Genomic DNA, 22,490 nt, shown 5'->3' on the forward strand with positions numbered 1-22,490 from the left:
CAAACTAAAACCAAACTGCTAAAAGAAGTTCCTTTATTTTTACTTGATTTAGTATTTTACCGACCTGTGGTCCTGGTCCTGTTTGGAGCAGGTGCTGCTCCCATCAGACAGGAGCCCTGTGGTTGGCAGGTGGTTTCTTGTTTTTCTGCTCTGTCTGAAGTTGGTGTCAGTTTGGATGCTTCGACCTACATTTGTTTTATGCTTTTGATCTGATTCAGGGATCAAAACATGAGTGTTAGGGAGTAAAACGTAATGGTATCAATTTAGTATTTTCCCCTTTACAAATTTATTCGGTTTTTCAGTCACACTTAAATATGTGACATTATTAAACAAATTTGAATATCAAAACAAATATAACCTGAGTTACAAATACAAATTTGCAGTTTTCAAATCATTAGTTCATTTATTAAGAGGTAAAGCAGTGTCCTAACCAACCTGGCCTTGTATAAAAAAAGTAATCACCGCCCTTTGTTAAATGAAATAAATGAGACTCGTACTCGTACTCGTCGTCTTCCGCTTATCCAGGACCAGGTCGCGGGGGCAGCAGACTCAGCAGAGACGCCCAGACGTCCCTCTCTCCAGACACCTCCTCCAGCTCCTCCAGGGGAGCCCAAGGCGTTCCCAGGCCAGCCGAGAGACATAGTCCCTCCAGCGTGTCCTGGGCCGTCCCCTGGGCCTCCTCCCAGTGGGACGTGCCTGGAACACCTCCCAAGGAAGGCGTCCAGGAGGCATCCGGTATAGATGCCCAAGCCAGCTCAACTGGCTCCTCTCAATGTGGAGGAGCAGCGGCTCTACTCCGAGCCCCTCCCGGATGGCCGAGCTCCTCAGCCTATCTCTAAGGGAGTGCCCGGCCACCCTACGGAGGAAGCTCATTTCAGCCGCTTGTATCCGGGATCTCGTTCTTTCGGTCATGACCCAAAGTTCATGGCCATAGGTGAGGGTAGGAACGTAGACCGACCGGTAAATCGAGAGCTTTGCTTTTCGGCTCAGCTCTCTCTTCACCACAACGGACCGGCACAGCGCCCCCATTACTGCGGCAGCTGCACCGATCCGTCTGTCGATCTCCCGCTCCATTCTTCCCTCACTCGTGAACAAGACCCCGATAAATGAGGCGTTACTGCAAACTAGTTCAAGCTGTAGTGCTGGTTTACACGTGAGCTTTCTCACACTCTACAGAATATATTCAGTAGACCCTAATGATTTAGGCGGTCTACTTAACCCGCTAAACCTCCAGCTATACTCTGCCCTGCTCCAGCCTGCTGTCTGCCTGCTGCTGCTGCTAGCTTGTGCTTGATTCTCGTCCACCTCTCCACCATCCTATCACACAGCCCCACCCGCCTCGGCCTCAGAGACCCTCTCCCCATTTTCTGACATGCAGAAGGTCTGTTCAGGGAAGTAGAGATGATCATCACTCCTTGACATGTTGAGCAGCACGGCCATAATGATGAAATCGGAGCCTGGATGCTAAACCCAAGCTTATACTATACTAGCTAAAATGTGTTTAAAAATTTACAAGCAAGTTGCCTAACTGAACTGTCATAAATCACATTTTTTGGAAATCTAAGTTCAGTTTCACATGTGAAAACCAGACTTAATTAGTACCAGACCTGCAGGTCAAGAGCGAACTTAAATAGAACCTGTCTAACAACTTGAAGTAGGCTAATAGATCTTAAAAAGTAACACATGTCCTGAGCTAAAGAAATGCAAGGACAGATTACAAGCAAAGTCATTGCAATCTATCTGTCTTGAAAGGGTTAAAACGACGTTTCTAAGGCTGACGGACTTGTTAGGGGAAAATGTATATTTTAAAAGGGGGTTGGGTATTTGTAGTGAGGTGTAAATACTTTTTTTAGAGTCCAAAACAGCAGCCAGTTGCATTATGCGAGACGGTCCTTTGACACCAACTGATAGGCTGATGTGCTTCAACGTTCACCCACAAGGCTGCAGGCTGTGAGATCTCAACAGCCTGTCTGATAACACACAGCAGCGTCTGGTGTGACACACACAGCAGCAGACGGGATCAAGGTTAACATGAGGCAGAGACAAAGAGAGATTTAATCTCCACCAAAGGGGGTTCCAAGTCTAACCCACAGATTCCCCCACCTTTTTCAAAACCAATCATTGTAATTTTGTTTCACATCATCCATTGTATAAAAGGCTTATGCACTGAATGACTGTTGCACTTTCTCTGGGATATTGTGTGCGCCTTAGCGTGTGCACTGAGTTAAACAGAGAAAGAGTCTTTCTCTTTCTCTGTTTAACTTAGTGCACACGCTAAGTTAAACAGAGAAAGAGAAAGACTCTTTCTCTGTTTAACTCAGAGAAAGAGAAAGAGTCTTTGTCCAACCGAACCTTGAGTCTTCAATCGATTCTCTACAGAGAGAAGTAGTTTTGTGATCTGTTCTTATAGAAATGGGACTCTACTGAGCCACAGTGGGAGCAATCATCAACTGCAGGCCTCACTTGCTTTAGTTAAGGTCAGTGTTCAACAATAAAGAAGAAACAAACATGGCCTCCATGAGAGAGTTCCAAGGCCAGAACCACTGCTGACCAAAAATAACATGAAGTCCTTTTTCACATTTGCCAGAAAACATCTTGATGGTCCCAACACGTCTGTAAAAATATTCTATGGACTGATGAGACAAAAGTGAAACATCTGTTACATCAGTGTAACATCATCAAGTGTTACATCTGGCGTAAAACTACCACAGCAGTCCAGAAAGAGAGCATCATAGGTAAACACGTTGGTGGTAGTGTGATGGTCTGTAATTAATGGAACATTAAACTAAATGAACGCGTTAGAGAGGCCTAGTCAAAGCCTGCACCGCATGAACAGGCAGTTCATGCTCAATACCCCTCCTGTGGGGCTGAATTAAAACACAGCAGAGGGTCAAATATCCTCCACTGTCGGATTCTGGGAGCCTGTCTGTTTTCTGCTTGCTGCTAACCTTATTCGTCCAGCAGAGGGTGTCGAGCTACAGGAGGAATGTGGACAGGTGTTTCCCATCTTCTGATCGCCGTGTACGCTACTTAAGCCGTGGCTGCCTGCTACTCGTCGCCTGAGTGTTGAGCCTATGTGGTATCAGTAACCTTGATGTGCATCGATCCTCTAACTATTCCTCGAGCGCTTGGAGCCTTTTGGATTACCTGTCTGGAATTCTACGTACACTCCTGGACTGAGCAATCTTCACCTTTTACTGGATCTGTGCTACATTACGACAAGCGTACTTCTCCTGCAGACCTGTCCACCCTCCTACGTAACTCCTGCTTCACCTTCCGCTCGCTTTCCACAGAAAGCACGTTTCGCTGTGAGCTCTACTTCAGTTCTCCTAAACCCCGTCTCCCCTGGCGGATTCCGTTCACTCTTTAGTAAGAGCATTTATCATTATTCATGAGATTTATATTTATATATTTATATATACATTGCCGTCCTGTTTTCTTATCAGTTCTTTTTTCTCGCACAGTTGGAGAGACCAGATCCCTGTCATCCCCGTAATAAACTTCTTTTCACCGTTCGATGCTCTCTACTTGTGTTCTTTCTGCATGTGGGTCAGATCAGTGTCAAAAATGATGTCATCCACATTGATGTGAAAGACTCAAAACCAGCTACTGGTTTAGGGGACTAACAATTTTCACTTAAAGCCGAGTTGGTTTAGTTATCTTGTTTCCTTTAATAAATAAAATACTCAATCAAAAGTAGAAGAAACCTGTGTAGGTAAATACTTTTTTACAACATTGTAGCATAAAACTGATAAAGAGTACTGTGCAAAAGTTTTAAAACCACCTCTGATTCCTTTGTACTTCACTTCCTAACTGAGCTCTATGTAATCCTGAAGTGTTCTTGATTAGCAGTTCTTCTTGCTTTCAGCAGGTATTTCAAAGATTTTGTTTGGACTCATTTTCTGTCCAGTCAATGACAGAGCACACTTTGCAGCATGTGCTTAAAACCAGTGAAGATGATGAGCAGTGTCTGAAAGTCATGTCTTTAAGAAAAAGGAAAGAAACAGCAAACAACAAGTGAATATTAAATTTCTTAAAGCATTCAAACTCTCCAGGAAAACTTTAAAATACCTTTAAAAAGCCTGAACAAACATTGATCAAGACCACTAAAGCATATTATAAAACATCTGGATTCTTGGAAGCAAAGGATAAATATATGAAAAACGATTGTTTAAGATTTTTGCACATCTCTGAAATATAATTCTAAGTAATAGTTCAATCTGCAGAAACAATTATCCAGTACATTATAAACTGTACAGAGTAACGTAAGGCGGATCATCTTTTCTAAATAAAACATAAGATTTTCTGCAGCAGGAATTACACACTCACATCGGTGCGTGTGATGATTGTCGTCTGCACTGCTTGGCGGGGTGTCGTGCCCGAGCATGGCGTTGTGTAGTCCCCCATTTATACCTCTTAAGGTGGTGCTGGGAGGCCAAAGTGGCAGCAGTCCAGGTAGATGAATGTCACCAGTAGGCAGATGTGCTCCAGGGTGCTGAGAGCTTTGCTTTAAGACAAGATATGAATAAATGAAGGTTTAAGAATGGAGATTTGATTTAAAGCAAAAGTGAAATTGTATGAAACGATCTCTGAAGTGCCAGATTGATGCCTTCAACTTCATTTGTATGCTTTATTTTCACTTGCTTCCCATTTCTACTACAGTCAAAGCAATATATCCCCTGTCCCCACCCACTTGGTAGAGATTAGTGATTGGATTGCTTGTTGTTCCACTTATATAAGCATCTTATAGGAGAATAGTAATTACTGCTCATCAGTAACAAAGTTCAAATTCAGGAACAGCAGTGGCAGCTATAGGCTGAGAGTAAAAAAATCAGAGGGCATTCATTGATGAGCCTCATTAAAGGAAGGTTTGGGTTTTTTCAATGAGAAAACAGAGAATCTGGGATCTGTCATTTCCATACCAGCGATTAACGAGCAGAGAGAGTTGGTCTGACCCGGCTAATACAGGCTAAATCCGCTGGTGCATTATCGGCCGGGCACATTTCATCTAATCAGCAGGATGATGCTAGCAGGCTTAGACTGCTTTTAATTCAGAGCTGCAGGAGCATTACCGTCCTACAGTCCTCATTTTATCCACAACAAATCAGTCAAACTCACAGAGTACCATCAAGCCTTTCTCTGTTTTTGATCTGGAAGTTTGGTTCTTGAAGTTGCACAGGTAGCTTTGTCTACCTGTTCATTTTAGAATGGATGGTGAAGTGATCTTTCTAGTTTTTAAAACTCCTAGGTGTGCTGTTGATGACTAAAATGAGAACTTGAAAACTCTTGGTGAAGCCATCTTTTCTTGTTATGACCCTGTGGAACAGCCTTCATGAAGACCTGGACGCAGCTAAGAGTTTGGATATTTTTCCACTGTTGCCACATGGAGGGATTGCTGCAAAGACAGCGACTCCATTTAATCATTTGGTCTCTTTGGACTGAGAACCTTTTACCAATTGGCGTAATAAACTGAACGTATAATTTGGATTCAGTTAAAATGAACAAGTAGACCTCAAAAAATTAAATATCATCAAAAAGTTCAATATTTTTTGCCACTCTTCGCAGAAGGTGAAACTCATAAATTAAATAACTTCACTACACACAGAGTGAAATATTTCTTTTTTGCTTTCTATTTTGATGATTATGGTTTACAGATAATTGAAATTAGAATACTGTGAAAACGTTGCAGTATTTTCATTGAAAGTTGAGTGGAAGGAAAAAGTGTAATAGAAAAAGGTGCACACAAGGTGCCACAAGGATAACTGCAGTATTGAATGTGGGTCATTTTACCTTTTGAAATGAGAGACAAAAAATATTGAATTTTGTCACGACTCTAATTTTTAGAGCTGAACTTGCATGTAAATGACTTTGAATCTGTATGTGTGATTTAACAGAATTGACTGTATATTTCTGTACATAAGCTGGGTCTGTTGGTTTTGTTTGCAATTATTATTATTTCCTATTTAATAACTTATTATTTAGTATATATTTTAGTTATTAATAGTTTCATTAAGTATATTTTTTTGATTTAATCAATATTGTCATTATTTTAGATTTTATTACAAATATTTTGATCTTTGAATTTCTTTGATTTACTATTTATGTTTTTAGAAATGAATCGTCTTTTACTAATCAACATGATTGTGTTTCCTCAGTTCCTCATCCCCTGAAATGGCTGGATTAATTTATCTATGCAGTCTTTTATTATGTTGACTTGTGACCCGTCTGTTTTAACCGTAATAAATCACAGTGATCTCACTGATGGGTGAGACCATTCAAACAGACAGCTTACAGTGCGGCACGATAAAAACATGTATGTGTGATAAAATGAGGTATGACACTGCCCTCATCATCCCAGCTGAAACACGATGTGCCCCAAAACACAGCAGTCATATGCTGCTCCAGCAGTTTAAAGTTTCTGAAGACAGGAGTGATAATACTTAAAGTACATGGATATATGAATTTCTGTGATGACTCTGTGTTTGATTTGCTCAGCTCTCACATATGGATCTCCACTAAGGAGTTCAGCCCTCGTCCGTTCCTCCAGAGTGACCACGATTCCATCCAAGACCTGCAGCTGCGACAAACGCACCACAACTGCTGCTCGATGCTGAGAGTTTCTGGCAACCTGAGGACAGTAGACAGTAAAAAAAAAAAACCCTGTTTAATCAGTTATAAAGTACTGGGGGCAAAACAATCTGCTTTTAAATACAAAAATATGCAATTAAAGCTTGACTGTAGCAGCAGCTTAAGACGTGGTGAGAATATGATGCTGACCGGGCCCCAGCATAGCTACCACTTTCCCAGCAGTTCTTCCAGTGACCCAGCTGGCAGCTACAGCTGAGGGCACCTTCTGGTCACAGTACAAACCCGCCTCTCTGACCACAGAACTGCCTGTTCCTGCAGGACACTGCTGCTGCATGCTATAGGACATGCACTGGATAGGAGCAGGAAACAGCATCTCCAGGGCTGACTCTGGCCTGCAGTCCCTGGCAACAGTGATAATTTGCCCCATGAGAAGAGAAGGGGAATGGGATTGAGGCTAACACAGCTGAGTTTTACCCTGTGGAAAACTGAGGTCCTGATCCACAGACGCTGCTCAGTCTCCAGGAGCTCCAGATGGGTGATGGTGCGGTGCCATTTGGTCTCTGATGCCAGGCGGTTTGCGGTGTAGCAGACGGCCCATCGTGTAATCACTCAATTTGGAGTTTAGGATTTTGGATGTGAGAAACTGAGCTTGTAAACCATGCTTTGGATAATTTGTTTGCGAGTCAAAGACCTCAAAGTGTCCTGTGACTGACAGATCGCGGATTCATGTTGCTGAAAGCTTATCACAGTAGGAAAAAGTAGTTCATAATGCCTAATTGGGTTTAATGGACATACTAAAGCCCGTCATACTTACAGGATTTCCAGCTATAGAGAGCTCTGTCAGGGTGGGAAGAACGTCTAATTTCTCAAGCTCTGTGATGTCCTGTGAAAAGCAGAGAACCAACGATTATTTTAAGTTTCCTCTTTTCACGGCTCTGTCATTTAACCTTTCCTCCTCTTGGCTGCAGCCTGTGGTGGGCTGATAATGGAGTTGTATGTATGCATGAGGGCAGAACCGTTCAGAATTTAGGAGGATGGAGCACGGAAGAGATTACATGCGTGAGCCTGCGTTAATCTCATGGGAATTTGGGCACGCAACATGCCATGGTAGGGCGGGGGGGGTGTCTTTGATTCGCAGCATTATGCTCCAACTCGGCTGTGATTTAAAGACACCCCCCACGGTGAGGGCCGGTGCTCTGGGATGATTGCTGTGTTTTATGTCTTAATTGAATGCAAGAAAACATTAAGGAATTGAGGGGGAGAAAGAAAGAGGCAACAAAAGTGCAAATCACTTCCCCTGGGTGAGGAGCTGCAGACTGAGCAGCTGATTACACGTTGTCCTGATTGTTCCTCTCTTCCTTCATACGCACAGCCCTGACCTTCAATCAAACTTGATTCTCCTTAATACTACCCCTTGCATACCACAGTGGGTGGTAATGGCTCATGATTACTATACTTTATGCCAACTTTGCAAATGCAGAAAAAGTAATACTGAATAAAATGCATTCTAAAACATCTGACACATGTAAAGCAATCAGAAGAAAGTTGGTAAATCAAAAATTGCACAAAAGGTGACTGTGACCTTTCTCAGAAACTCATGTAAACTGTAAGCTGTGTGCCTTTGTAGACTGAATATGCAGTTTCATTTAAATTCTCCATATAAACATCTAAAATTACCTGCAGCTTGTTCATGTCAAGGAAAAGTTTGTGCAGCTCCGTCAGCGGATGGAGATGGTTCAGTTCTCGGATACGGTTTTCCGCGAGGTGCAGCTCCAGCAGGACATTCTGGGCTGCAAAGGAGTTCTTGGCCAGAGCTTTAATTCGGTTTCTGTCCAACACGAGTTCCCTGAGCTGGTGGAGTCCTTCCAAGCCCTCCACCTGGCTGATTTCATTGCCTAGATCAAGAAAATCTCTTTAAATCTATAGACAGATAATAATTATTTTCATTGCAAACCTACTCAAAATGAAAAACAAGACTCTTAAAACATTATTCTGATTAAAAAAAAAAAAGTATTTACGAAGCATCTTAGGCCTTAAGAGAGCTCTTAAGGTGAGGAAATGTTAAGAGTAGTGAGGAGGACTTTTAGTGAGTTTAGGGGGGCAAGATGGCGGAAAGACCGAAAGGAGAGATATTCTCCGAAAAATGAATAACAGCGAATTTATAAAATGCGCAGGGATCCACCCTTTTAATAGTTGGGTAAATGAGCACATAAAAGTCTTTAACAATCATACAAATATTAATATAAAGATAAGATTAACCTTATCATCCCCCTAGAGGGAAATTAAAGTTAAAGGTGCACCTCTAGTAAGGTAATATTAGGGAGGATAAATAAATAAAACAAACAATAATAAATAACCATGAATAAAAAATGAACAAAATTACAAACAAAATAGCACAGAATTATTTAAATTGCAGTCTGTAAAATGCTTTCAAAAATACATTTTGAAAAAAATTGGAAAAACTCATTGCCCTGCGATGGACTGGCAACCGGTCCAGGGTGCACCCCGCCTGCCGCCCGTAGACTGCTGGAGATAGGCACCAGCTTCCCCATGACCCACTATGGATGGAAGAAGCGGTATATATATATATATATATATATATATATATATATATATATATAAGTTAGACAAGATACAATACAATAACGTAAGCACTATATACACAGAAGGAAGATGTAAATGAGGTGAATCAGTATTTGCTGTTTTGTTCATGATGATGTCAGCAGCCCAAATGATCATCTACAACGCTCTACGTCTGTGGAGAAGTTCTCTGGTGTTCTACTATCTCCTCTCTAGCTTCTGAACGCAGCAGGAACCAGAAATGCTCACATTCCAGGCTGGTGCTGAAAACAGAGGGAACGACGCATTGATCTGCTGGGAATGTCTGTTGGTTCCCACCGTGATCCCAGGACCAAATCTACCTTTCAACACTCCTCTTCAGGCTCTGCTCCTCTGTTCAGTTTGGTTTACTCCACCTTTTTTTCTGTTTTGCTTTGGTTATTTTACCAAACTAAACCTCATTACACAAGAAGGAGATCACGGTAAAATGCTGAATTTGTATATTAATATGAAAAAAATTCACATGAATTAGATGCAATATGAAAACGACCAGCATAGCGAGTAAACATAATAAGCAAACCAAAATAATGACAAGCATGTAAACAAGCTACGTTCAAACATGTTGATGCTGAGTGACAATTAATTAAATTTTGCTAAGTTGTATCATCATGATTTACACATTTCTGATTTCCAGTCTAAACTCTATGATGGGTTTATCTCTCTCCATTGATTACTAGGAGTGCATTTGTCTTTATTTTTGGTTGTTTCTTTTAACAACCAATTACACCTCTTAGAAGACACCGTCACGCCCAACAATGGGGTCAACCACACCTCCTCAGATATCTCCTAAGATAAGAATGTCTGTCGTCTCCTCGCTCAGAGTCGCTCTCAGCAGCGAACTGAATCACTCTTAAGCTAAGACTCTTTGCCAGGAATTTTTAGGCTAGATTAGGATGTCTCTGAGAGGACTCTGGGAATCTTTGTGAGCACACACACACACACCATCTCAACTTTCCACAAAACAAATATTTGATGATCACCAAAATGTTTTGGAAAATATTCAGTGGACTCACAAGACAAAAGTGTACTTGCCGGAAGGTGTGCAATATGCTAACCGCATCATTCAAACTGTCAAACAGGGTGGAAGTAATATGATGGTCTGGGACAATTTACTGTAAATGATGGAACCATGAAGTCCATTCTTTAACAGAAAATCCTGAAGTTGAATGACCATAACCTCGAGCACATTAAGATCATGCTATATAGACAACGGTCAATCTGAATTGCTCAAAATCAAGGTTTTGGAGTGGCCTAGTCAAAGTCTAGACTTCAATCTGACTGAAATGCTGTGGCCTGACCTTACATGGCCAGTTAAAGCTCAAAAAGTCTCCAATGTGGCAAACAGTTCTGTAAAGACAAGTGGACTAAAATTCCCCCACAGCGATGTAAAAGACACGTTGCCAGCTAATGCAAGGGTGCCACAACCAGTTATTAGGTTACTTTTTTATACAGGGCCAGGCTTGTCTGGGTAGATATTTTTGTAATTAATAAATAAACTCATTACCTGAAAACTGCTTTCATATTTACTTAGGTTATCTTTTCCTGACATTAACATTTCTTTGATGATCTGAAACATTTTGAAATGGCAAAAGAGAAAAAGTTGAAGAAATATGTAAGAAGAAAAGACAAATACTTTTTTACAGCGCTGTATACGAAGATTATTTAGTATCTTAGTTTACTGCTCCTGTATAAAAAAGAAACAACTGAAATTATAGAGAAGCTTTAAAATGTTTTAAAAAGGTCAGTAAATAAGAAAGTGAAGATGGCTTTGGAGAAGAAAACAATCAAAAGCTATCAAGAGCTGTTGAAAAGAAAGTCAGTCGCTCTTTTCTTCATGACTCATCATCCACCTGGCCTTGGGTCTATGGGAGGTATTGCTCTTTTACTGCTCGCCGTTTACAGGTTCTACACCCCACCCTAACCACTCTCCGAGTAGGAGGGGTGCAACCTCAACCATACATACCTTGGAGGAAGAGTGCTCTAAGATTGGTGAGCCTGCTGAGCTGCAGATTGGCCATATTGGAGATGCCATTGTGACTCAAATGAAGCACTTCCAGGCTTCCCATCAGCGGTTCCAGGCTGCTGGCGGGCCTAGAATCCCTTAAAGACAGTCACAGAAAACCAGTTTGCAGCCTTGGCCTCATTCTCCCTCCTGCTGCTACATTTAGCCGCTCAGACCTTACAGGTGCAAGCAGACTCAGCTATCACAGGACAATCAAACAAAGGAACAGCTCTCACAGCTCTGCTTACATTATGATTTCTAGTAATTAAAAATCCCCAAAATCTAAGATTTTCACATTCTACCTAAAAAAATCAGATCATCAAAAATATCCCTTTAAATGTTTGATATTTGTATTATTTCTATTATAACGTATGAGGACCCCATACAAAAGCTGCCAGAACTGTGACAAGGCAGCTGCTACATTGTTTGGTCAGGGTTGCCCTCTAATGGCGAGTAAAAGACAAATATGTTTTATTTTTAGGTCACTTAGAGTTGCCAAAGTGATTTAAATTTGCTAAATGCCAGATTAATTAGAGATCATTTACAATCAGAAGCTTAGACACACTGCACCTTTAAACATTTTGGGAAAGCAAAGATAAAGATGTCATAGCTTTGTAAGCCTCTCATGGGTTCATTCACAGCCTTTGAGTTACCAGAAAGCACACCTGTGGATGTATTTTAAGGTAACACCCCAAACACTCTGCTTCCTTGTGTAAATTCATGGACACTCTAAAGACGTCAGGGAATATATAAGGAAAAGAAGTGTGGAGTATAAACGCAACAGAAATATCCGGCTGTCATTTAGTACATGAAGGAGGCAGGTTCTGTATCCAAAAGCTAAACATGTCTTGGTAGGAGAAGGGCGAATCTCTCCCAGAACAAAAGTGTTGTTGTGGATAGTGAAAATGTTCCTGATCTAAAAGGAGCTGAAAGGCCACTCAGAGAGGAAGAAGCCATTAATCCAAAGGCAACATAGGAAGCCAGATTATAGTTTACACACAAGGACAAAGAACCTGTCAGAGACATGTCCTGTGGTCTGATGAACTCAAAATTAAGTGCTTGGCCAGAATGACCAGTGTTACATTTCAAGGAAAAAGGAATGATTTATATTAAAGTTAGTGTAATATATGAATAATATCATTAGGGGCAACATCTAGTTGAAAATGTGCCTTAATGTGTGTCGCAGGCAACATTCATGCCTGAATGTCCTTGTTCTTCTGAAAAGGAAAAATGACCATTTATTCATTTTCATTTTCCATGTTTCTAAGATATTACCTGTCAGGTCTGGATGGGCTCTGCTGACCATACCCACTGGAGTGGACTTTGCTGTACAGAATCTGTCTGCTTGACAGATGAGCCTGAGGCTTTGGCCTCGGCAGAATGGACTCGATGTGGTTGTAGTTTAGACACAAAGCCTGTTAAAAAGAAAGAGTTAATATACGTTTCTTTATTAACTTCTGAAGGGCGGGTATGATTCCTTACTTTGATGTTGGGCAGGTGGATGAGGCCTGAGAAGGACGTGAGGTTGTTGTGCTCTAAGTTGACGCTGCGCAGGTTGACAAATAATTCTGGTGGAGACAGATCGACCATCCTGGGGGACAGAGGAGGGAGGTTTGAATGCTTTATCTGTCATGGGATTGAATAAAATGTTACACTCCAGTGTTTTAAGTTGTTTAAAGCCAGACTTGTACCTAATGGAGCAGGACTGAAGGGTCAGGCAGGTGATTTCTTTGTAGTTTGAGTAGCCAAGCTTCTCTGCTACAGTGTCAGTGGTCAGCCTTCCTCTGAACATGTTCTTTGCATTCTCACTCTCACTTGCATCCTGCAGAAACCACATATAATACAGAAAATATATAAAACTTCAAATAAGTACTGTAGGATGTGAGATGTTAAGGTAGTCGTGGGTTTTGGAACTTACCACTGCAGCTCCATCCAGAGCTTTAAGGGATGGTAAATGGTAAACAACGTATGTTCGATAGTTTTCCAGTTTCTCCACGATGGGATTCCCATAAAGATCCAGAATGATTAGATTTTCCAATCCCTAATAGGAAAAGCATGAGCTCAAACATCTCATTTACAATGATATAATTATTTGAAACCATTATTCCTCACTTTAAGATAGTAGATGTCTCTTGATGTAGAAATCTGGTTGCCTCCTACGTAGAGCTCTAGAAGAGAGCGAACGTTCTTGATGCCATTCAGGGACGTGATGCAGTTATTTTCAGCAGATAGAAAGGTCAGAGCGGGCAGCTGGTCCAGAACCGAGCCATCAAGGCTGGATAGTTGGTTTTCATCTATGCTCAGGTTTCTCAGGCATGGAAGTCTTGTTAGACCTCAATAAATAGGAAGTTGATAAAAATATATAGTTACTGTGTCTATTTTGTTCAGAAGATATGATGTTGAGTGTGACAAACCATTGAGTGAGCTGATGCTGTTGTTCTTCATGGAGAGCTCCTCTAACTTGAGACAAGTGTCTAAACCGCCCAGTTTTGAGATGTTATTATGGTTGAAGGAGGCCCAGCGCAGGTTCACCAGTTTATCCAGATGATAAAGTTTGGAAAGTCTCTGGTTCTCGAGGTTCAGGGTGGTAATCTGCTCAAAAATGTATGTCCACAGGCAAATAAACGGGCACATCAATTAGTATAGATTACATATACTATATTACAGAAAGATTGTAGTCTTGCTGAACAGGCACATTTTGGTTATTGTTGTTCTTTGCTGTTGCATCAGTTTTACGTTTGTCCTTCACCTTCAACTTCAGAAACTGGCTTCGAAGTAGCATCAGTTCCCTTTAACTGTTGTCTTTAGCTGAGCGTTTGACTTGGGCTGAACAATATGAGACAGAGGAGGAATTCACAAGTCCACCACTTCTATTTTTGCAACTATTTTACACATGCTGTTTGCTTTCTTTTCTGCACCAGATTTACAAAGCAGATTGCACTGAAGACATGCAGATAGAAACAAACCCATTAGGTTCAGCAGATGGGAGAAAATTGTACCTATTTTTTCATCTGCTCGCAGTTTTCTTCTCTTTACCCACAAATACAGTAGCTGCTAAAGTGTCGAAGAGCTTCATCCCCTCCAGGTCTCTTTAGCAGAGACAGCCCAAGATTGTATGGGGCCCTTAGTATAATCTGATTTGAAGATCCAGTTCCTGTTCACCTCATTTATTAAATAAATAGCAGTTGTGGAGACAAATTTATTTCTCGAACTGACTCTTTTGTCTGGCAGTCATGTCCGCAGTAGAGCGTTTCAATGCAGAATCCATAGCGTTGAGAAGGAGGTGCCATTTGTCATTTTATATATTGATGAGTCAGCAGATACATTGTGCATGAAATGGGACACCAGAACAGACACAAGCATTAGAAATGAATATACTAGTGACTGTAAATTATGACTGTTTTCAGCAACTATGACACTATGAATAATTTTGTCTGTATGAGTATAGCTAGAGCAGTTTTCAGTTCCTTTAAATTTGTATAATTTTACATTTAAAAGTTTTAAAGAATCCTCTCCTTGAACTGCCATCTTAACGTGGTGGATCTTCTTGGGACCCCAGAGGCAATGTTTTCTGGGGTTTAAATGCCCCTGGTCGGGCCTCCCACAGTAACCAGGCTCTGGGTGATGGGCCAGATAATGAGTGGTTCAGAACCCTTCGTGATGACCACAATAACGATGCACGAGACATTGACCAGCACAGTGGGGCCTGGGCCCAACCCTGGACCCAGGCCTCATTGGTGAGTACCTGTTTACTCCTCGCGGGACCTGACCAGCCCAAATCCGAACAAGAGACGCAAGCCCATCCCCCAGTGGGAACCCAGATCCTTGAGAGAGGTTAGACTCTCTTCTACGCTGGAGTCGCCCATGGGGAGAGTTGGTGGGCTGGGATGGGTTTGCTTGTTGCCCCCCAAATCGCTCACCCTGTTATGAACATGTGAGGGAAGTCTGCTGCCCCCAAGATCTGGTCCCGAAAAAGTGAAGGACGACGAGTACACGTTTTAAAGAATTTAAAATTCTTTCATGCCTTTCATTGCTATCCAGAGATTGTGGCTGGGATTTGATGTGTTTCTTTCTGTTTCTTTTCTCTGTAAACAGTTATTGCACATTCAAAATACACAATAATACTGAAAACCAGCCAGATATTGAAAGTTGAAGTTGTTATGGAAATGCAGCCAGGACCCCTCACTCACTAATTTTTATAGTCATAAAATCTAAATAAATCTGGGTGGACTATATAAAATTCTGGTCAAAATATGTTAACGTTTTCTTTTAATTAAGACCCAAGAGCAGCCCACAAAACTTCCAAATGACAGAAATTGGTAAAACTGCACATGCATGCAGATGCATCTGTGGAATAGCTCTGAAAAAGAAGTTCACCCTACCTTTGCAGTCCAGTCTGGCTCCAGTTCTCTGCCGGGACCCCAGGGAGCCGGACCTAAACGGGAAAGGAGCTGAGCAGTCGACAGCAGGCTGAGACTTCGAGGACGTTCGCTGTTGGTACGAGAGTGGGCCAGAACCGCCGCCTAGAAGCAGCACCAGCCAATCTAAAATCTTAATGTTTAAACTCGTCATACAGAAACCTCACTGTAACTAGATCAGAGTAATAAAATAATTCTGGTTCTGCAGAATTATGAAACATACAAGACTGATGTTTACAAATACAAAAGGCAGTTTTTAAATGATTAATTTTAAGAGAGAAAAAAAGTTGTCCACACCAATCTGGCTCCTATGTGAAAAAGTAACTAGCCCCTAAAGCTAATAACTGGCTGTGTCGCCCTCTGTCCTTCAACTGTTTGTGATAACAATGGGTCTTTAACATCAACGTGGAAGACTTCTGGTCCACTCTTTGTTTTATTTCAGCCACATTGGAGGATGAACAGCTTGTTCCAGGTCATAACACAGTATCTCAATTAGATTTACTTCAGACTTTGACTAGGCCACTCCTTAACATTCATTCTGTTTATTTTTAGCCACCCAGAGGGGGGCATGCTTTGTTTTGTTTTAGTAAAACTTGTTGGAAACCTTTAAAACAATACAAAGAAATAAGGCAACAAAACCTTTACCTGGTTAATTCTGAAGACAGTAGCCATCTGAAGAGCTTCATCTGCCTCCTCCTCTGTTACCATCACACCATCCAGGTGTGTGAGGGTTGTAACACGGCCTAGTATGGTCATTCTGACTGCCTCTGGCTGAAGAGAAGAAACAATCTCTGAGTGCACGGCAGCTTTTACTCCATACATGCTGTATGCTGCATGTGACAATAAGCTTTTCACCCCCATCTGCACCTTGCTCCATGCATTACATCTGGTGTCCAGTTTCAGCAAAACAGGAGTGTGCTTCCTCAACACACCCGCATCTTCTCTGGCTTTGGTCAACTTATTCCAGCTCACGTCGAGCTGTCTGAGCCGCCCTAAACACCGCAGCCCCTCCAGAGTCACCAGTTCATTAAAGCTGGCGTCCAAAACCTCCAGGTTGGGCTACAGAAACAGACGACGTGTTTTTTATTCGTTCAGCTTTTTCAATGTCCAAAAGGCTCTCAGTAAACTGCTACAGTATCACTCAGTTAGGCCCACTGTTGCACTGATTTTATACGGCTGCATTTACCATGTGGGAGACGTCATCGAGGCATGTGAACTTATTGAAGCTGATGGTGAGATGTCTCAGAGTTGAGAAGCTGGAAATCTCTTTGATTTTACTCAGACTGTTCCCATGAAGGTTAAGCTCCTGCAGGTTTAACACATCGACAGATCACTGAGAGTGACGTGACAAGAGTTAAAAACCTTCAGATACAGATGCCTTACAGAGATCTGACTGAGGATGTGTGCTCCGGCCACACTCAGCAGTGTTTTCTTATCAAGGCTCAGCAGTTTTGGTTGCGGCTTCAGAGCTGGCTCCATGCTGAGAGCGGCTTTGTCCGTTGCGTTGTCTGCAGATGGATAATCATCTCCCTGTCCATAGCAGCTCAGATCTTCTCTGTTCTAATGACAGCACATTAACATGTTCAAATACAGAACTGCTGGTAGGTGTCGATTTTAATAATAAACAGAAAATATATTTTTATTCATTTATGTTTTGCTGAGCTTTGATGAAATCGGGTTTAAGGAGAATTTTGCAATTTAACATTATGTTGATTCGATTGCAGTCAGAAGGTGCAATCCACTCATACTTAGCATGAATGTCATATTAATTTTAGATTTTACAACATGCAACAGCAGAGATTTTTAAATATAAGATTTGGGTGCACAAGTTTGAATTTATTGTGGATTTTTCCTGATCCGAACAGAATGAAATTACAGATCATGGGTAAATTATTTACAAACACCCCTAGTAAGCTTTGTTTAAAAGTCCTGCTTTTTGTAGTCATCAGCGAGCCTCTGGCATAGGTGTAGCTTTTAGGCTTGTTGTGGATGTATGATTCTGTGGCCTTTTCTAATCATCTCTTTGCTGCCCTAATTAAATATCTCTGCCCTTGTTGCTTATCTGCAGCACCGCTCACTGCTACAGCTTACACAACATAACTGTTGATATCACATAAGATGCAACACATAGTCAAAGATAAACTGATAGAGGATGGCAACCTTTAGGAGGGTTAAGAACAGGCTTAGATAAAAGCAGGACTCACGCTCCATTCTTTGCTCCTCTCGGTTCATCCCTAAGATGGGCTGAGGGGGGCCCGGTACCGAAGGTGAATGTCACTCTGTATCTGTTCAATTGTATACTCTGTACACTGATCATTTTGGCATTAAATCTTGATTTTATACTTAACCATTTCTTATTATTTCACAAGGTAAATACTTTGCTGGTTTTACTGGTTGGGTCTTGGAACTGGAGAGAAACGGACCCGGTGGTGCACAGGGAGGAAAGAGTGTAAAACTCCCATTTTACAACAGTGGGGGCTCGTCCAACTGTCCAGGTTCCAAACGAGACCAACCCTGCAAGGAGGACCCCAGACAACAGCGGCGAGGGGGACCGAGCCTTCAGTACAGACCGCGGTCATCTCAGGTAGGCAGAAATACCTGGTAGACAGGCTCTTTTACTGCAAGGCTAGGCTCTCACGTCTCCTTTTCTGGACTTCCACTGATCCAAATTTAAGTACGGAGTGACATTCACTTAGTCTATATTGTTGTGGAAAATGGTGAAAAAGATGAAGAGGTAAAAAGACGTCAGAAATAGAGAACTCATGCATGAGATAGAAAAAAACTAATCACTAATAGTGATTTAACGAAGAAAGGTTTTAATAAGATGGCGGATTCGGCTCGAGGAGCGGGGATCGGTTGACCTCAGGGTTGATTGATTGATCAATTTAATTGGTGAATTGATCTATATGGATTTAATCTGTGGATTGGTTGATTAATTGATTGATGACTCAATGATCTTGACACTCCAGGAAACTTGCGTACAAAGTTGAACTAAATAAGTCCCCACCTGTTTTTACAGGCTCGCCTCGGTAAACAGTGGTATTGTGAATGATGATTAATGTTTTTACAGTATGTGCCATACTGTGTGAAAGAGATTGGTGGACTGAGGAAGTGTGTAGTCTGGAAACGTAGCGGTGATAACTCCCATTTTACAACAGGCTTTCATCAGGGTTGAAGGAGCTTTGGGAAGGACATTCAGGTAGTCTTCCAAAACCAGTTTGGACGTGTGTTCGGGACATTTCCCTGTTGGAACACCTGGCTGTGTCCAAGTTTCCACCATCTTGCTCAGGGGTCTCACATTCCAGTCCTGGAGGGCCAGTGTCTTCCATCTTTTAAATGTGTTGCTGCCTCAACACACCTAAATCAAATATTAAGATCATTTGCAGAACCTTGTAGAAATGAACGGCATGCAGAGGAGGCAACTGAGACATTTAATTCAGGTGTGTTGCACCAGCGACACATGCAAAAGTTGCAGGACAGCAGCCCCTGAGGACTGGAGTGTGACACCCCAGATCAAGCTCTTGATTTGAGGTGAATTGAAGAATTTGTAGGCAATACGCTTTTTCTTATTCCTTTGTGGAATGCACCATTACCAGTGGCAGTAAAACAGTCCCAAAGCATGATCCTGCCACCACCATGCCTGACAGTTGATACAGTGTTCTCAGGTCTGACAGCTTCAACTTGACTCTTCCAAACATACTTCCAGCGATGTGGCCAAACAGCTCAATCCTTGTCTGGTCTGACCATCAAACCTTTCTTCAGGAGACATTTGGCTTTTCCATGTTGGCAGGGAGAGGATTTTAGAAGGTGCCCAGTTTGGAGCAGGAGTTTTTTTCTCATTCAGCATCTTCTCGATCCATTGTAATGTTAAACTGATGTCACTGTGGACATAGACACTGGTTTCCCAGCAGCTTTCAGTTCATGGCAGGTTTGAACGGGAAACTATGGGGACAGTTTGGGTCAGATGGTTGAAATGTGGGTTCTAGCAGGACAATGATCCTAAACACAGATCCTAGCTGGTTTTGGAACGTTTTACTGAATGGCTTAGAAACCTCTGAACTATTAAAGATGTATGGACTATGTTTAAACGTTCTATGCCAGAAAACCAAACAGTTTAAATGAACTCTGCTAATTCTGCCAAGGAGAGGGCTTAAATTTATCCACTCAGAATAATGTTAAAGGCTGTCAGGTGTGCAACTTGTCAAGAAACATTTGACCAGACATTAATGTGGGTGATGGTAATATCTGAGATGTGGTACTAGATCAAAGATAAATCAGGAAACAAATATAAGAATTACCGCAGTGATGTATTCAAAATGTATGATGTACTCCGGCAGGACGAGCTCATGGTCAAACACAAACCACCTCCTTCGGCGGGGAGTACGACCCTCCGGGCCTGAAGGGGTTTTAGTTGAGCTGGGTCTCTCTAAACAATAAACACAAAGAGATCCACTGAAACTGACCGGCTATGAACTTAAAGGAAATTCTTCGGGTCGGGTAGAGTACATACCATCACTTGCTGCAGATCTGCTCTTGGCATCTAAATTATAGTACACAGAGTAGACTTTGGGATATCTGCTCAGGTTTCCCAGTTCATCGTCACCAATAGGCATGCTGTTACCTACAAACACTTTGCAGATGATAACATGACCTACAAGATTAACATAAAACTTTAGCATTTCGAAAATGGAGAAAGAGGAAAACACAGCTAATATAGATGAAACTGTCTCACCGTGCCTAAAAGGGATTTTATCTGGTTTTTGCATGGAGTGACATTGGCTGGCCTGCTGCAGCACAAACTTGATTCTGGGCTGTTCTGTTACAGCTAAACTGTTGGATAAAGGGACAGCACCCTTTCCTTCTAAAACCTACAAATAAGAGTCAGAATTTTACACACTAAACAACATACTTAAAATTAAAGTCTCAAGCCTTTTGCAGCATCTAACAGGTTTCTTCCAGGATTGTTCTATATTTAACTCCATCTTCCCATCAACTCTGAGCAGCTTTCCTGTCCTTGCTGAAGAATAACACCCCACAGCATGATGAAGCCGCCTCCATGTTTCAACATGTGCATGGTGTGTGCAGGTTGATGTAAAGTGTTAGTTTTTTTTTCCCATGTACCTTTCCTCACACCGCACATTTCAGATTGTAAAAAATGTTGAAAATCATGCATCATTTTCCTTCCACTTTACAATTATGAACTACTTTAGTTTATCAAATAAAATCCCAATACAATACATTGAAGTTTGTGGCAGTAACAAGGCAGAAAACAAAAATTATTTAGGGTGCAAATACTTGCAACACACTGTATGCTTCTCTTAATTTTCATTGTAATAAATCAGCTTGAAACAAAAAGATGCAGTCGGCCTCTTTGCAGCAGCTCGCTCACCTTTAGTTGGTGTGTGGTTTTCAAACCCTCCTCTAAAACGCACAAAGTTTGCTCTTTCCCACATTTCTCAGGGTCAGCCATGTAGAATAAATATTCCAGTCGATGTCTGTAATTCCTGCTTGAAAAACTTGCTTTTATTCCACAGCATAACATGTAGATAACCGGGGTAATTAATAGCACTGGTACCTGGCCGTTTCTATACTTACTGTGAGACAGCAACGGATTCCTCGCTGGCATAAAGGCTGTGAAGTTTGTCTTCAAAGCGAAGCCTTAAAGCACTGTTGTGGATGCGGAAAACTCTGTTAATCTTTATGTTGGCGATGCTAAAGGTCTTGTAATCCGATGGAGAGAAGCGGGAGAGCAGGAGGTGGCAACAGAAAGTATACCTGTTGGTTTGAAAAACATAAAACAATCGGACCTTGACTGTCTCTGTGCAGCTGTGACTAACAAGATTGCTGTTGATCCAGGTATTATCTCCAAACCAGTACCAAGGATCTGTGGAGCAGCCCTCCTCCAAACGAATATTTCCAACACTTTCCAGCTCCATCAACAAAAACTGCACCAAATATTCTGTCTGCTCCATGGCTTGGAGCAGTTCCTGCTCATACCAGACCTGAACCCTAAACACAAAACACCAATCACCGTTTCTTCAAGCTTGAAAAAGGCTGCAGGTTAACTCAGGAGGTTCCAAAACATTCCTGTCCGACACACAAAGCAGGATAAAGATCATTTACTCATCCATCCTCCTGGTCCATTGCTGCAGTCTTTCCCTCAGTGCTTCAATCTTCAGGAGTATTTTGTGCTCCAAGCCAGGATCACTGCTGTCAGTGTTCAGGTCAGTTGTTTCAGTGAGAGCATCTTTATGGTCATTTAGTCCACCTGAATCAGTCTCCATCTTACAGGTAGAACTCTTAGGACCATATGGCAACATGGAGAGTTCCTGTTCAAGCTAAAAATGACAAACAGTGCTGTGAAAAGTACTTCCAGATTCTACTTGGTTTTGCTTTTTTTAAATTTCTGATAATCATATAAATGTCAATAATTGACAAAACTGACTTGAATAAGAAAGATTTATGAAATTTGGGGTCACTGTATGTGGAAACAGCTCAGATCCGTTGAACGAGACAATTGATCAACTTCTCCTGCATGTGGGATAAAGACGCTACAACATTGAACGTGTCACAAATTGTGCTTACATTTTTGAGAGCGTGACTGAGAGTCCTGATCCACTCTTCAGGCGGCTGCATCAAACTTTTCTTCCTTTCTGTGAGTTCAGCCTGAGTCTCTGTCAGGTTCCTTCGGGTAGAGCGAACACGCATGTTGTAGTACATCAGTTTCTTCATAACTGCAGACTTTAGAGAAGACGATGCCAGAACATAAATGGTAAATAGAAAACAACAGCCAAATGTGCGTCAATTGACAAAGAAATCAAATAAAAAATGTTGTGTCTGTTTTTAGTAGAAAAGTATGATTG

The 22,490-nt window shown here is 41.7% G+C and overlaps 1 protein-coding gene across 4 annotated transcripts in view; it reads right to left on the minus strand.

The window, feature by feature from the left end:
• The window catches only part of lrrc9 (leucine rich repeat containing 9), a 33,872-nt gene that overhangs the window by 678 nt on the left and 10,704 nt on the right, over positions 1 to 22,490 (minus strand). For 2 of the 4 annotated variants that reach the window (XM_047393246.1, XM_047393249.1), the window contains 25 exons: positions 22,213 to 22,368; positions 21,751 to 21,965; positions 21,505 to 21,636; positions 21,223 to 21,402; positions 21,017 to 21,134; positions 20,360 to 20,495; positions 20,138 to 20,278; positions 19,926 to 20,053; positions 17,011 to 17,187; positions 16,814 to 16,933; positions 16,495 to 16,686; positions 16,273 to 16,398; positions 15,592 to 15,732; positions 13,624 to 13,801; positions 13,322 to 13,542; positions 13,128 to 13,250; positions 12,901 to 13,031; positions 12,692 to 12,800; positions 12,485 to 12,624; positions 11,171 to 11,307; positions 8,266 to 8,483; positions 7,403 to 7,471; positions 6,503 to 6,628; positions 4,330 to 4,507; positions 65 to 209 (listed from right to left, as the gene is read on the minus strand). In XM_047393246.1, the coding sequence (XP_047249202.1) occupies positions 65 to 209; positions 4,330 to 4,507; positions 6,503 to 6,628; positions 7,403 to 7,471; positions 8,266 to 8,483; positions 11,171 to 11,307; positions 12,485 to 12,624; positions 12,692 to 12,800; positions 12,901 to 13,031; positions 13,128 to 13,250; positions 13,322 to 13,542; positions 13,624 to 13,801; positions 15,592 to 15,732; positions 16,273 to 16,398; positions 16,495 to 16,686; positions 16,814 to 16,933; positions 17,011 to 17,187; positions 19,926 to 20,053; positions 20,138 to 20,278; positions 20,360 to 20,495; positions 21,017 to 21,134; positions 21,223 to 21,402; positions 21,505 to 21,636; positions 21,751 to 21,965; positions 22,213 to 22,368 (3,737 nt within the window). Of the gene's footprint in view, positions 1 to 64; positions 210 to 3,784; positions 3,984 to 4,329; positions 4,508 to 6,502; positions 6,629 to 7,402; positions 7,472 to 8,265; positions 8,484 to 11,170; positions 11,308 to 12,484; positions 12,625 to 12,691; positions 12,801 to 12,900; positions 13,032 to 13,127; positions 13,251 to 13,321; positions 13,543 to 13,623; positions 13,802 to 15,591; positions 15,733 to 16,272; positions 16,399 to 16,494; positions 16,687 to 16,813; positions 16,934 to 17,010; positions 17,188 to 19,925; positions 20,054 to 20,137; positions 20,279 to 20,359; positions 20,496 to 21,016; positions 21,135 to 21,222; positions 21,403 to 21,504; positions 21,637 to 21,750; positions 21,966 to 22,212; positions 22,369 to 22,490 lie in introns of those variants that run through there. The other 2 variants (XR_007042583.1, XM_047393247.1) reach the window with 2 other exon arrangements.

This window comes from Girardinichthys multiradiatus, chromosome 19 (assembly GCF_021462225.1).
Source record: "Girardinichthys multiradiatus isolate DD_20200921_A chromosome 19, DD_fGirMul_XY1, whole genome shotgun sequence".
Taxonomy (NCBI): domain Eukaryota; kingdom Metazoa; phylum Chordata; class Actinopteri; order Cyprinodontiformes; family Goodeidae; genus Girardinichthys; species Girardinichthys multiradiatus.